The 12614-nt window shown below is 40.4% G+C and overlaps 1 protein-coding gene across 1 annotated transcript; it reads right to left on the bottom strand.

Annotated features, from left to right (window-relative positions):
* Positions 1-2841: 2841 nt before the first annotated feature.
* LOC115757977 (sphingomyelin phosphodiesterase) lies at positions 2842-12332 on the bottom strand. Its single transcript, XM_030698458.1, has 8 exons — positions 11910-12332; positions 6083-6247; positions 4716-6018; positions 4438-4646; positions 3940-4019; positions 3566-3780; positions 3305-3490; positions 2842-3083 (listed from the first exon to the last, which is right to left on the bottom strand). Exons 2-8 carry the CDS (start codon positions 6171-6173, stop codon positions 2996-2998), a joined length of 2172 nt encoding a protein of 723 aa, XP_030554318.1. The 5' UTR covers positions 6174-6247; positions 11910-12332; the 3' UTR covers positions 2842-2995.
* Between the last annotated feature and the right edge of the window lie 282 nt (positions 12333-12614).

Consider the following 12614-nt stretch of genomic DNA (forward strand, 5'->3'; position numbering starts at 1 on the left):
CGCGTAGCTTATGAAAACAACTTTTGTGCAGCTGCCAAGCACACGCATTGTCTGCCTTAACATTACTAACCGATATTCTGCGCGCAGCACAGCTGTTATAATACTCACAGAGACTGGCGTACTCCCGTACGCTTCCCAGCCTAAATAATCTCTACAGGATCTCTAACGATGGTTCAGTACGCTGTGAATAAAATAATAAATATAATATATATATAATAATAATATAGTAAATCATTTTTAACCATAAGCCGAACCAACGATAACTTTAACTGGTTAAAGTTCGTTTTAGAAAATTGAAAATCTCTTAAGCTATTGCTAGTAATGGGTTAACATGTGTGTGTGGCCGTGTATTTGTGTGTGTGTGTAGTAGTGCTTTGTCGAATCGCAAATTTATTTTTCATCGTGGCAGCAGCAACAACAATCAAGCAAACAGGACAAACAATGTTGACAACAACAAAAACGGGAAAAAACCAAATATGTTAAGCGCCATTTAAGCGGCATCGTTCTGTGCCAGCCGCCTGCTGCATGAGATAATGCCCGGCTCTGAGCTGATGTGTGTTTGTATATTTTTCTAAAAATTTGCACGCATTTCATTGTTGTTGTTTGTTTGTTTGTTTGTTTGTCGCACATGTGTGCGGTTCCCAGCAGCAGCGCCCCAAAAAGTATGCAAAGCAAAAAGCGGCGCACGCCACACACACACACGCATACACGAAACTATATGTGTGTGTGTGCCTGTGTGTGTGCTGGGGTGTGAGAAATGTGGGAAATGTAAACGGAATTGTTTTGCTTGCTCAGCGTGTGTGTTTGTGTGTGTATGCGTGGCAAAGGGATAATGACAAGCTGGCGGGGCACAGGCCAAGCACACACTCCCACACACACTCCCACTCCCACACACACTCCCACTCCCACACACACACACATATGCATAACGCCCACTCATGCATTGGCAGGCACAAGGTGATGACGTCGTCGCTGACGCCGACGCCAACGTCGACTGCGCTGCGTTGCGTGTCTTATCTACAATGCGGGAAAACACGCACGCAACTCAAGCAGCGGGTTGACACAACAACAGCAACAGCAACAATAAAAACAAAAACAAAAACAACTTGAAACCTGATTCCTGACGGTCCTTTTGCTCAGCTTGCTGCGTGTGTGAGTGCGGGCCTGGGCTTCTGGTTAGCTGAAGCAATCACAACGGATTTGCATTGTGGTCTAATAGTGTTGGCCCATTGGCTTTGTCCTGGCCGCCGTTCTGTTTGCCATCGCAAATTAACTGTAAGCTGAAAGTGTGCATTGTAAATGTACCTAATAAGACAGATAATGCATGAGCTCTCCCACACACACACACACAAAAGCAGTTGTCTCTGCCTTAGGACTTAACCTTGTCTTGGCCGCTTGAATGCACAGCCAAGAGGCCATGCAGGTTATCAGAAATCGGCACAATTTACAAATTAAACACAAATAATTACAAATAAGAAAGAAGTTATATTTGTGGATTATTGAAGACTGAATACCCTTACAGAATATATCATACGGCTTCCATAGGAATATTAAACCGAAAATGAAGTTCTCCTATAAACATACTTGTAGCTTATCAAGATATCCTGATAAATCTGTCATTTATTTGTTTCACTGTGATCCGTATACATAAGCAAAATATAGGGAACAATCGATTATTTGTAAGCGTTCTGCTTTCCAAGATAATGTATACAAACTTAGCAATTACGAACTTAGATAAATTGTAAGGGTATTTCATATTCGACGTTAAGAAAGCTTATCTTTCTTGTTTTCATCTATATTTGTTAAATAGAATTATCTTATCAAGTATTCTTCAATACGCTTTGTTTAGAATAACCGTTAAAATAAAATATTCACCATAGTTTTTAAATGTGAAGTCACCTCCGAATTCGCCTTGTGACTTTCGGCGCGCAAGTTATTCACCGCGGCAAACTTCTGTTAAGTAACTTAACAGACGATTGCTAATACTAAAACAGCTGTTACTGTTAATGCTCTGTTGCTGCACTCGCGCAACTGTTACCCAACAGAGCTGTTGAGCGCCAATAAAACTGTCATTTTACAGCACTGCTTTCGTTTGAAAAGAAGCGTTAGGTTTAGATATTCATTTATAAACAAAGAATGCAAAATTAATAATAAAATATTATTGGTCTTTAAAGTATTTGATATACATAATAAAACTGATGAAATATTTTTATAATCTCATTAAAATAATTGCACTTTATTTACGTATTAGAAACTTACGTTAATTAGGTCTAAAAGACTATTGAGTAATTTGTTCAACGGGTTATATTGTGTTGCCTACATCAGGCGAGTGACGCTACCAGCCCACAGGGCTGGCCGCTGTCGCAATTGCCACGCCCACTCAACGGCGACAACGATGACGACAATGACGATGATTCGACTAATTTAATGACTATTGTTCATTGACTCAGTTTAGATGTGAGAAAAGTTAGCTATGCCGATGCGGCTCTGTCCGGGTGGTAGCTGCTGGCTGCACGGCCAGGGCAGGATCAGGAGTAGGGGCAGGGGCAGGTTCATTGTGACGTGCGTGGAGTAAACCTTAGAGTAATCATATACGTGTCTAATTTAGTCTATGCACTAATTATCACATAGTAAACTTATTACGTAGACGTTGTAATTTGCACTGATTCGATGCACTTTGACTTGCGGTTGACTCGTTGACATGGCCGAAAGGCAGCTCAGCCATAGCTCAGCAGATACTTGGGCAGGTAGGTGATGGACGAAATCAGGCTATAGCTGTGATAGACGAACATAGGCACAAACAAACCGGAAGCATGTGTGCGGGTTAAGGTTAAATTCTTGTAAAGTTTATTGTCAAATATTAATAATATTAATGTTGTCAAATATAAATATTAATTAAAGGTTTACAAAACAACACCAGCAGCCCCTTTAGTCAGTGCTTAAACATAAATACTTATATATATTCGTTGATAATATTTACAATTTCGTTTTGACCTCAACCATATGTACCAAAAACCACATCCGAAAATTCCCAGTCATTTGCGTGATTTGTGCTCTCCGGCTCCACGTTGTTCTCTTCCCCGCTGTTTGTATGAATGTGTGCCCAAACCAGAGAGAATAAAAGTGTGTGAAATTATTTGTGGCAATTATATGAGACAGTATGTGTATGTGTGTGTGTGTGCAACTACAAAAGCAACAACAATTACAATAGAACAATTGGACACAAATGAGCACAAAGTGTTCGCAAACCAGCACCAACAAAAGTACAACAAATAGAACAAACAGCAACAACTACGATACATACGAATTGCTGAGTCCGCGATAGAGCCAAGACTTCCATGACTTCGAGGAGCCCTCATCGATCTTGGACTCCACATCCGCGCAGAAATGGCGACGATCGTGTGAGCGTCCGCTCTTGCAATCGCACAACATGCGCTTCTTGCATTCCGCATCGCAAGTGGGTCGGGCCGGCGAGTTTTTCCAGTAATTTCTAATAAACATAAAAAATATGCATATAGTTAATACTGAGGAACAATCGCGAGCCTCTGCCAGACTGTTGGCTTACTTGTAGTACATCTCGAACAGCTCCTGATTGTCGGTCAGCTCGTTGAGCAGCTTGTCCCAATCGCTGGGCCGCAGCGCCTTCATATTGTATGCAGCTCTGGCCGTATATAGCTTGTACCAGATCGGATATCCATATAGATTGGCCTCCTTCAGATTCATTATCCAGGATTCATGGTCAATGACCAAGCGCGTCGTTGTATCGTGATCACCGTCCACCTAAAAGTGAATTAGATTAATAGCTGACAAAGTATTTATTATGTTTCTACTTTGAAAATGTTCCTTACTGGGATTTAAAAATTATTTTTGAATATTTCATGCTGAATTTAAGAGGTAGATAGAATTGTCGTCATTTAGTGTGGTTTCTGTTTAACTTACATAATAAATGCGATAGCCTGGATTCAGATCATAATAGGGCGATACGGAGGGTCCGATATAGGCAATGCTATTTGAATGCGCTAGAATTCAAACAACATTTTTTATTAATTTATATTAATAGAGTAAAAACATGGGATGAGTACAAAAATATCAAAAAGAATTGTGACAAGATAAAATCTTTTAAAAAGCAAAGGAAATTATGTTTGTATGATAATCATTCAGTGTTGGGTAAAGATGAAAATTGTTAAAGATAAATCTCAAATGTTATTTAATTGAGGAAAATTTAATATCCTTGTAGACATAACATTTGAAAAATTAAAAGTGTAAACAAAAACGAGAACCATGGAAAAATGTTATTTAACATTGAATACGTTAATTTTTTAAATATGTAAGAAATATGAGCTTAATTTTACGTTTAATGATTAAAGAATGTTTAAAGTAATTTAAGAAAATTGTGTTGAATATTATTTAAATGGTAATGAAAACCGAAATACATACTCAAATCATGTGGATCGTAGAACATTTCAAACTCATCAAAGTGCGTGTGTCCATAGAACTGAGCGGTAATGGTGCTCTCATAGCGCGAAATGATTTTGTAGAAATTGCGGGACCAGACCTTCAGGCAATCCGAATGACCAGGCGGTATGTGGCCAATGACATGGACTTTCTCATTGGAGAACTCGGCGCTCTGCAGCTCGTAGATGAACCTAAAAGCAAAAGAGATGGTAGATGTCAGTGGAGTTCTTCGGACTGGAAATCCCTGTTAGTTGACTGACCATTGCAGCTCCGTGGCGGGATCTGTGGAGTTGAGCAACAGCCACCAGTTCTTGTTGTTGCAGTAGTTCATGTTGAGCGAAATGATGCGAAAGCCGGGACGCACCAGCACCGAGTAGAAGGCGCCACGACGCACCGTGTGGGAGACGCTCTGCGGCAGCCAGCGACGCCACTGGACGTCGAGCTCATCGTAGAGCCAGTTGATGGATATGTCCACCTGGTTGACATAGGGTGGCGGAAAACTGTTGACCGGCGCGCTCTCGTGATTGCCTAGTGCCGGGAAGATGGGCACGCCGGGGAATTTTTCAGTCATTTGCTTGACTGTCTCCTTGATGATCTCCAGATTCTCCTGTTTCGTCTGATTCCAGACATCGTGCGGCGGCAGATCACCCGTCCAGAGTATATAGTCAATATCCTTGTGGGTCTCGGCTATGTGCTCCAGCATATTGTCCACGGTGCGCTTGGGCGTGTCGCATTTGCGGTAATCCCCCCATTTGCCTGCCGCCGCATTTGGATTGGCGGGGCGACCGCTGCTCAGGCGACAGCAAAGCGGCTCATTGCAGTCCGCATTAGCGCCCTCAACATAGTGCGGATCGTAGTGGGTGTCGGAGATGTGGAGCACCTTAAAGAACGGCGCCGCCTCTAGCGGCATGGGCAGCTCCGAGAGTCGCGGCGGCTTGGGCACCGGCGGAAAGACGACCTCCCACTCGTGATAGGGATTATAGACATCGCCGCAGCCGTCGCCAATGATGAAGCTGCACAGTTCATCGGGTCCCAGATTGACGCGCTGCAGCACATAGATGACCTCGCTGCCAAAGAGCTGGGCGACGCCGTCACAGACGCGCGGGCTCTGTATGCTGAGATTGGTGCAGTACTGGGCAATCATTTTCATGAGCTCCGCATCCGTCTTGCCGGACTTGATGTAGTGCTGCAGCAGACCGGCGCCCGCCTTGCACGCCGTGCAGGACACCTTGGACAGGACGCTGTTCTCAATCTCGAAAGCCACCTGCTTCAGATTGAACAGTTTCAGAGCCTTGTCCACGAAAGGCGGATAGGTGAGGCCATCGCCGGCGGCTGCATCGTACCACAGCATGCGCGGCGAGGTGCGATTCTGGCGCAGAGTCCGCAAACGTTCCAGGAACTCCGCATCGCTATCGGCGGGCTGACTGTTGGTCCGATTCGCATGACGCTTCAGCTCCACGTGCGGCAATATGCTGCGCGGCTGCACCTCCACCTGCCAATCGTCCAGCTCCGGCTGCGTCCAGTTGATGGGCGTCCGCGCGTTTGTGTACAGGAAGGGTAGAGCTGAAAGGCGGGGCATATACAAAGTTAGAACTTTCTACTCGGCTGCACGGGCTCCATTACTTACCATCGCTAGCTGTAAGCCCTGCCACGACAAGTGCCGCAATGAGCCAGCAGATTTGCCGGCTCGATCTCCGTTGTGGCATGGCCTGTGTCATAATTGTGGCGCTGCCACCAGCACCGCCAGCACCACCACTGCGTCTCGTCTCGGCCAGGTAGCCAGCCACTTGACCTACATTTTGCGTGCGTTACACAAAAACCAAATCAAAAGGAAATATGAACAGTCATTATTATGTTCAACTTGTTAATAAATGTTGTCCAGCATGGGATATATTATAAATAAATACATATATATATATATACATATATACATTAATGTGTGCATTTGTGTGTACTCTTGTTTATTATGCAGTCATCAATATTATTACGTCGTGACAATTCACGTTCTTCAGACTCTTCGACTCTGGCAAGACATATTTTGAGCACAGCATAAATTAAGCCAAAATCGTTTTCAATTTGTTGTTTCAATTTTTATGGACTTGCGAGCCTGTAAACAAAACCTTTTTTTTATATTGACAAATCGAAAACTTGCAAATATTATGAAAATACTCAAAGCTTGAATTTACTGAAGTGAAAACCAGTTTATGCAAGCACCTGGCCATTTATGATTTAAGGCTAAGAGATGCATGCAAGCGGTATAAAAGAGTTATACAAGAGTTATCAACAATATATAAAGGATAAAATCATAAAAGCTGGCATATAAAAGCGAACGAATAAGAAGTTATTGCAAGATAAGAGAAACTTTCAATGATATCGAGAAAAACCAAGGAAGCCAGCTGGTTCTTTATCAAACCTGAACCCCCAAAAATAATATAAGTGAACTTGAACTAAAACAGACATAAAAACAATAAATGTAGTTTAAATGAGATGAAAATTAAAAATTAAAATTATGAGCTTCGTTAAAATTTTTTTAAATATTATTATTATTATTGATTTTAATATTTATTAATCGATAAATAATAATTTTTTTGATTTATTTTTTATTGTTATAATTATTATTCGATAAATTGATTTACTATTATTATTAAAGAAAATACTATTATTATTATTATTAAAAAAATATAAGAATGGAAAATTCCGAGTTTCTATAAATTAACTGGTTGTTTTTATTATTATAATTAATATTATGATTGTTATTATTATTATCTTTAGTTAACAATTTTGAGCTAGATGCCAGAACTGAAGTTTAAGACTAGGCATTGAACATTTTTTCGAACCTGCAGGGCTTACTTTTGCGCAGCATTTGCAGCTTAAGCGATAAGAAAATATAAAATCTGTGCTAAGCCGAAAATAGGCAGACTTTGCGCATGCGAATCTCAATGATAAGAGCGAAGACCAGGCCAAGGAACTGCCCTTTGAACCTTCTTTGAACAGCTCTAGTTTATCAGAGTAAAGTGTTTCAATCAATGGAGTCACAGCCTTGTCGAATTTTTGAAGAATTGTTATTGTTTTCCACTTCTAGCTACCAGATTTCAAAAGCACGCTTATCATGTACGCCTCAATAACAAAGGCAAGTAATATAAATCATTTAGCTGATAAGGGCGTTTGACATATATTTGCTTGTCCAGAGATCAACATCCAGAGATCAACAAGCTGAGACCCATGAGAACCCATAACGAGAAGAAGCTGCGGCCAATCTTAGTAAGCTGTTCAACTATCAAATGTCTCTTGCCCAATGAAGCTGATGAAGGCAACAACAGCAGCAGCAGCAAGAAATATGTCAATCTTGGGCAGCTGTAAATTAGATGGATAAGTTAAAGCTGGGCATTTGTTGACTCAAACGAGCCAAAATAAACACCAAAAACAATAAAAATGAGAGCAACAGTCACAGATAAACAAACGAATATCCCATAAATCACGCTTGTTAAACACAAGCGTGCAGCAGTTGCAGTTGCAGCTGCAGTTGCAGTTGCAGTTGCCTCTAATGGCCATTAACAGTTGACTGCATCCACACACACACTCGCACCCACACCCGCACACACCCGCACACACACTCGCACAGACTCCATGTGACATGACTGAATGCTGTTGTCTGCTGTGTTGTGGGTGCTTAAACATGGCTGACATTTTACAGTTAACGAGTTTTTAAGTGCTGTCAAAATGTGGATGCACGTGCAATGTCCAAAAATTGACATATTGATGCTGAAGCCAACCCCCAACAAGCAGCGAGGAATTAGCAATGTTTTAGCTAACAAACGGGCTAGCCGGGCGTATGCGCAACACAATCATGCACAAAAAGTATAACTAGAACTTATTCCTTAATAATTGGAATCACAAATTAAACAAGCTTTTGTATTCTCCACTTATTTCTCCACTTCTCCGCATAATTAGCTTTGACTCTTTAAATCAACTTCATTCAAATTATGACAAAATCGAAACCCGAGAATTGATTGTAAATAAACAAATGTATATTCACTTCATCCATATAAATACAATGTCTCGGACTTCGTATAGCCGAAGGTTTACAATTTGTGCCAATCAGTGCGATGTTTAGTTTGTTGCGAAATAAATTCATGTATTCACGAACGAATAAATGGGATAGTAATAGTAGATTTCTTAACATTAAAGATGTAGAATATTTAAGTAAGTTGTGGATTTTCGATTTGCATTCAAAAAACTCTCACTCTAACTTGATTTAATTAAATTTAATTTTAAAATATTAAGCCTGACGAGAAAATAATATATATAAAAATATCATTAATGAAGTATCATGTTGAAGTATTTGCTGCTTATACGTAGTTTCCGGAATTTCATGCACCTGATGACGAATATAAATTTCTTTTCTACATTAGATTATTTTAATTGGCATACTTGTTTCTATTTATTTGATTAAACTTGATTAAAAGCAGACAAATACGTTTTATTATGATATATGTATAAAATATCATAAAATTAATTTTCTGTATTTGTCCAAGATTTTTCCAGACTGACTTTCATAATATCTCGTGTGAGTATCACATGACACCCACGATAAAAAAACTACGAATAGACGCTATAGAAATTGATTTGTTTGCTTCTTTTTTTTCATTTTTTTTTTTTTGTGGCATCTGTCGTATAACCTTAAGACCATTTGAGTGTTTATTGTGCGAGCCCATTATGCATAATTTCAATGTAGTCACCGACTCGCTGCTGGCACTGCACGGTTGGGGGCAGGGGCTTCACAGAGGGGTCACGGGGTGCCAGCGACGGGTGTCGACTTGTCGGCGCGTCTCAATGCCGCGCAGCACATTTGCGCACTCGCATGGTAATTGGCAATTGGCATGCCGGCCAAACAGAAGACCAGACGTCCTCCCTCCAAGGGGTAGCAGGGTAGTGGGGGCAGCTGTCCGGGAGTACGGTGTGTGGGCCAAGAGAGGGACAGAGAGAGAGAGAGGTGCGGCGCATGGGCTGCTAGTGCATTGGCCCCTACGCGAAGACTCCAAGACGCGGAGAGAAATCGTCAATGGGATGGCGTGTAATAAGAAATAAATAGTAGGGTTCGCAAAAACAAAAAAGGAAAGAAAAAATAAAAATGCGGCGACTTTTATTGTAAAGTGTGTTTTCATGCTTTTCAGATTTGTGATTTCGTTTTGTGCGAAAATCGAAAGTGTCTGAGGCAAAACAAACGCAAACACAAAGCCGAGTTCAATGGGCGCTGGGAAAAACATACCCCGTTTACCACCCTCTCCCCCCCTCCAACAACAAAAATCAAAACCAAACTAGTTTGATGTGACGTTTTTGGGCAAGGTTAGGGCGTTAAGCTGAGTGTTGGGTTTTTGAGGTCAAGCCAAATAAAGCTCCGCGACCAAAAACATATTTGACATATGTGCAGCTTGCTGCCCCATTCCCCCCCCCCCCCCCCCCCCCCCTCTCCATAGCTCCCTTTTAACCTTTTCATTGTTTATTCAATGCACGCGCCCTGGGGCCAGGTAATTATTCAAAAAAACCATTTGCCCACAGCAACGGCAACAGCAACAGCAACAACAACAATAGAGGCCGCAACGCAATCGAACAGTTTGTGCGCGCCCAAAAAAAAAAATACACAAAAAAACTTTCACTTTCTTTAGAAATTATATTTTTTTTTTAATTTTATTTAATATATTTTGGAGAAATGTGCTAAATACCAAACACAGCCCAGTTCCAGTCGCTGACTGGTCCAACTATTATGCAGCTGGAATTTGTTGTTGTTGTTGTTGTTGTTGTTGTTGTTGTTGTTGTTGTTGTTGTTGTTGTTGTTGTTGTTGTTGTTACTATTAAATAACGGTGCAGTCGTCACGCTGCTTGTCACAAAATTTTCATGTTTTATAATTATTAAGAGCCAGAGAAAATGAAAGTGATTTTCACGGTGTGGAAATGCATAACACATAATAAAGTTTTCCATTTATAAAGAAAGGTATCTGCTGTCATACGAAACTCGCTGTCAAAATATTATTATTGATAAGCTTAAAGTTAATAATTATACTCCAGGCAAAGATGTTTAAGATTTCGCATTAATTGCTTTGAAGAAAATTTAATAAGAAAATAATATTGGATGAAACTGACACTGGTTCGATATATCTGTCCCGCCTTTTTATTTTTAACTTTAACTCTATGAAGAGAGAACTAAATTGACCCAACAACAAAACATTTATAAATGATTAAGAGCATAATCAATTTTTAAACAAAACAATTTAATGCAAATCTTGTAAATTTTTGTAAGTTTTGAGCCTTGACAAACAAAATAGATAAAATAAAAGATAATACATAAATTATTTCTTTTTAATATATTCTTTTTACTGATTTATTTATTTATTAATTATTAATTATTAATTTATATCTTAACTATTATTTTTTTATTATATTGCTAACTTGGGCACCTTTGAATCCAGGAAGCTTATAAAAAAGTATTCAATTTCTTCGAGCTAATGCGTTAGTAATAAACAACGACATGTAAATGTATCGCATAATGAGGTTAAATGATTAAAGATTAAAGTTTCTTTTTAAGAGAATTACTTATGCGGAATCACAATAGTCGACATACCGCACATTATTTCAAATTAAACAAATTGCAGTCACGTACAAAGCACAGTCTACAGTGTGACCATATATTTGCATGCTTTGTCAGTTGTGGATTCTACTATATTCTCAGCAGATGTATATATAGTGTGTGAAACTTTAACTTGGCCCTGGCTGACGGCCTATATTTAAGCCAAATATACATGCATATATATTTCATTTTAGTAAGCATTAGCTAATTAAGTATGCGGCTACCGAATGAGTTGTATGTAACTCACGATTGATATAGAAACAGAAACAGAAACGGAAAACCGAAGACAGAAAAAAGAAGACTGGCCGAAATGCCAAAGGCGGCTAAAACAAATGAAAGCGCTGCGTAACCAGGCCCAAAGAAGTCTTGCGTATGGCGCGCGCTGCATGACAAACGGCAATTGGCTGAAAGAGTGCGCAGCGCAGACAGCGGGTGCGAGAGAGAGGGCGCGAGGAAGCTTTAGAATGCCAGGCCCAAACAATACGGTTGTTTGACAGCTAAAGAAGAAAAGTGAAACAGCTGCATTGACAGCTTTGACATCGTCATCAACGGCGACGTCGACGTCAGCGTCGGCGTCGGCATACCGTAATTCAGATTTTGCAAGCCAAAGCTGCCAAGCTACGGTCCGACAGTTGCGCATGCGTGCGGCTGCGACAACGGGTATTGGTCAAGTGAAATGCGCGAACATGTTTTTTTTTTTTTGATCATGTCGTTTTTTTCCAACACTGACGAAATGTGTAACAAACGCAACTGGTTTGTGTTTTGACTGGGTTAAGGCTTATGCTTACAGAAATGGTTCAGTTAAGTTTAATTTAATTGTTGCTTTTACCTGTCACAAATTGAATTTTATTTTGGTTGGATTTCAACACTGTGTACTTTCGTTCTTTTGCAGCGCTTTGTTCTTGTTGCTTTGATTTTGTTTTGTTACTTTTCGTTTCCTTTGTGGCCGCTTGGCTATTTATAAGCGGGTGTGTGCCATAATTCGCGACTCTCTTTTATCGCTTGGCCTCATTTATTTACATTTCGTTTTGTTTGACTTGGTATTATTTATTTTACAATTTTCTCACTAATTTTCGTACACTTTTGGCATGCGTTGAAATGCCGAACGGCGAACATTGATTAAAAAAGACACGACCCGTTGATGTTGTTGTTGTTGTTGTTGTCGTAGATTTCACCCGATTGGCTGCCTTTTATCGGTATACGGTCTTTACCTCGCGCCGTCTCCACCAGCCAAAACTTCAAGCCAACTGCTCAGCACGAAACGCCGTCAACAACTGAGCAACAGCAGCAAAACTGACGAAGCTTTTGAGTCAAGCTTGCGAGCGCCAAACAGCTGTTCACAGTGAGTGTAAAAGAGAGTGAGAGAGTAAGGTGTGAGCATAAGCTTTCGTTACGCTCATTGAATTAAATTCACAATAGGAGCGTGATAAATCGTTCCGCAGCTTCTGCTCGCTTCAGCAATTTTTGACATTAATTAGAGTGATGCTTATCTTGAAACAAGTCCAGAGCTATTGTTCAAGAACGGAAATGGTTT

The sequence above is a fragment of the Drosophila novamexicana genome, unplaced genomic scaffold (assembly GCF_003285875.2).
Source record: "Drosophila novamexicana strain 15010-1031.04,08,12 unplaced genomic scaffold, DnovRS2.1 tig00000121-arrow-pilon, whole genome shotgun sequence".
Lineage (NCBI taxonomy): Eukaryota > Metazoa > Arthropoda > Insecta > Diptera > Drosophilidae > Drosophila > Drosophila novamexicana.

Coding starts and splice junctions, on each gene's coding strand:
- LOC115757977 (XM_030698458.1), bottom strand. CDS start 6,173: ATGACACAGGCCATGCCACAACGGAGATCGAGCCGGCAAATCTGCTGG. Junction 6,019..6,082: donor AGGGCTTACAGCTAGCGATG/GTAAGTAATGGA, acceptor CCCGCCTTTCAG/CTCTACCCTTCCTGTACACA. Junction 4,020..4,437: donor CTACGATCCACATGATTTGA/GTATGTATTTCG, acceptor TTTGAATTCTAG/CGCATTCAAATAGCATTGCC.